At 38.9% G+C, this 2,841-nt stretch overlaps 1 protein-coding gene across 1 annotated transcript; it reads right to left on the minus strand.

Annotated features, from left to right (window-relative positions):
• Positions 1 to 153: 153 nt before the first annotated feature.
• On the minus strand, positions 154 to 2,660 carry LOC111867652 (histone H2A). Its single transcript, XM_023857675.2, has 3 exons — positions 2,487 to 2,660; positions 1,923 to 2,130; positions 154 to 546 (listed from the first exon to the last, which is right to left on the minus strand). The coding sequence occupies exons 1-3, from the start codon at positions 2,506 to 2,508 to the stop codon at positions 357 to 359; spliced, it is 420 nt and encodes a 139-aa protein (XP_023713443.1). The 5' UTR covers positions 2,509 to 2,660; the 3' UTR covers positions 154 to 356.
• Positions 2,661 to 2,841: the final 181 nt, after the last annotated feature.

Here is a 2,841-nt window from a genome sequence, read left to right on the forward strand (position 1 = left end):
ACAAAGGAAAAACAGGCTACACAGGATTCACACACCAAGAGTCAGTAATAAAAATATAATTTGACCTTCATAAAAGCATAGGTTACCTTATTTGGGAGTAGAGATACATACTGTGACTTAAAAAGTACAATCTTCACAATGAACAAAATAACAATATTTGTAATTTTCATATTTTATTGAGAAAAGGAAAAACAAACAGTACACAAACTCTTGTAACTGAAACTGTTTGGAATATTCATTCAGTCATACTGTTCATGATTAAGCACTTTCATAGAAAAGGCTGAAAACACTCTATCCATATTCATACAACTGATAAATCCTGATAATGTAACAAAGGGATAATATGAAAAATGCTTTTAATATTCCTGTGATTGTGATTTGGATTTTCCACCCTTGCTTGGGACAGGAGCTTGGCCAGTCTTTTTGGGTAACAGCACAGCCTGGATATTTGGTAACACTCCACCCTGGGCAATGGTTACTCCAGACAATAATTTATTAAGTTCTTCATCATTGCGAATGGCAAGCTGAAGATGGCGTGGTATAATCCTGGTAACAGAAAACATGGCAAGGTACTGTTAAAAAGAGAAAGGTGATAGGTCACTCATTATACGAAGCCTCAGACAAGATGGATATTTGAGGCTCATTAGGGAAAATTCCAAATTATGAGTATGAGGGGTGAGCCATAAAAACCGACCCTCACACTGCTACCTTCAATGGTCTATTGTGCTTCCCCTTTGGATTAACCCTTTATTAATCCTACACTTCGAATGAAATGTAGGACTTTGTTTATGGGGGCGCCACAAAAGTCACTTAGTTTAATGAAGAACTGACCCAGGGGGTGATATCTCAGGTAAGCTATAGCCTCACAATCACATAAGATGTGTGTGGCTGATTCATCTTCTTGTAGGCACTTTTCACAAGTTGGGTCCTCTGTCAAATTCCAAATTAAGTTCAGCTTTAGATTGCTCAACAGCTGCACTGGGCTTTAAATGACAACAGTTGTTCTCAAATTAATCTGTCTTAACAACCTGTGATGATACCACAAATATGTAAAGGTAAGGTAAAACTATCCTTGTAGGAGGCAGTGGAGACCCATACGGTTGGCAGACGTTGAGGCTCCCATATTTTCTAGACAATTGGCTCACAGATGGCGGTGAGCTTGTCAGCCTTACATGCCAGCCACCCTTTACCTCCCATAAGATTCCTGGTACTCATTTCTGAATGGACTCAAGGGCCACAGTGTGGCTGGAAGGATTAGGTCAATTGAAAAAATTCAACGATCCCATTGGGAATTGTACCCACAACCTCCCAGCTTGTACCATAGTGGCTCAACCATGCTACCATGTGCCCCACCACAAATACATACAAATTTTCAATCTAAACATGCAGACACAGTCTATGCACAAAGAATGCTTCTTATGCTTGTAGATATGGTCCAGAGAACTTCTACCCATGAATCAAGCATTAAACAAGAACACCACTGGGGCCCAAAACAGCAGAATGCATGCAAAATAATGACATAGCAAAAGCTTTTTTTATAAACCTTCTCTAGTCTCACTAACCCAAAAAGGAATATATGCAACTATATAAAAAATTCTTATCCTTAATTTTTGTGGCACATAGTAGAAGGAAAAAATGTTCACCTATAGCACAAATTAATGAAATCTCAAAACATCAAATTAAAAGAAAATATAATCTGAATGTCTTACAGTGCAATGAAAATTAACAAGGGAAAATAACTACATTCACCTACTAAATAATCTCCTCAGGATTTTTACTGCAAATACACAAATTACGTGCTCCAGAAAGTAAATCTAATACTTCACATATTAAAAAAAAGAACCAGAATATGAACTTGCATATGGTACATCCCCATACCAGAACAAATTTATCACTTCAGATTAAACACTGTCAAACCATACCTCGTTTTCTTATTGTCTCTTGCAGCATTTCCTGCCAATTCCAAAACTTCAGCAGCCAAATATTCCATAACAGCTGCCAAATAAACTGGTGCACCAGCACCTACTCGTTCTGCATAATTCCCCTTCCGTAGCAATCTATGGATTCTCCCAACAGGAAATTGAAGCCCAGCACGACTGGAGCGGGACTTCGCCTTTCCCTTTGATTTACCTATGCATTTAAAAAATGCACTTTAAAAATGCTTTTCTAGGATTTCGGCTGTTATACACAGTAGCACCCATCTGCCTCCCTTTCTGGAATTTTTAAACGAATCCTCGGAAAGAGCCAGGCACTCCTCCCCAGGAATATTTTGAAAACCCAAATTAAAAGAACGAAATACACAAAACAGTGATATTACCCTTCTACCCTGAATACAAATGGCGGCCCGTGAAAATATTTTTCAGCACCTTAAACACAAGTTATTTGTTTGAAAATTCTTTGGCCGTCCCCTTTGGAAAGTCTTGGGGCCGCGCTCTACAAACCATTGCTTAATTCTGCCATAATCAAGTTGTATTAATTTAACTTACCACCTTTTCCTCGACCAGACATCTTACGAATTTAATAAATGCTGTAGTGAAGAAAATCAAAACTTCTGTAAGCTCTTAACTTGCTGACGCTACAACACTCAAATATCCAGCAGCAGCTCCTTTTCCGCGGGAAAGAGCACTCGCAGCCCTCGCAGCACGAATCTCTAACCAACTGCGGTCAGAAGTCGGTTAAATATTCAGCCAATGACATTCAAGCACAATTCAAAGCATGTTTATGAATTCGCCAACCAGATAATGAACTGTGATTGTCCTGCTCCCTGCTGGTAGGCACTTTTCGAAAGAATCGACTCCGCAAGTGATTCTACTAATCGATTCTATCGAACAATGTCGTAAA

Source organism: Cryptotermes secundus, unplaced genomic scaffold (genome assembly GCF_002891405.2).
Source record: "Cryptotermes secundus unplaced genomic scaffold, Csec_1.0 scaffold519, whole genome shotgun sequence".
Classification (NCBI taxonomy): domain Eukaryota; kingdom Metazoa; phylum Arthropoda; class Insecta; order Blattodea; family Kalotermitidae; genus Cryptotermes; species Cryptotermes secundus.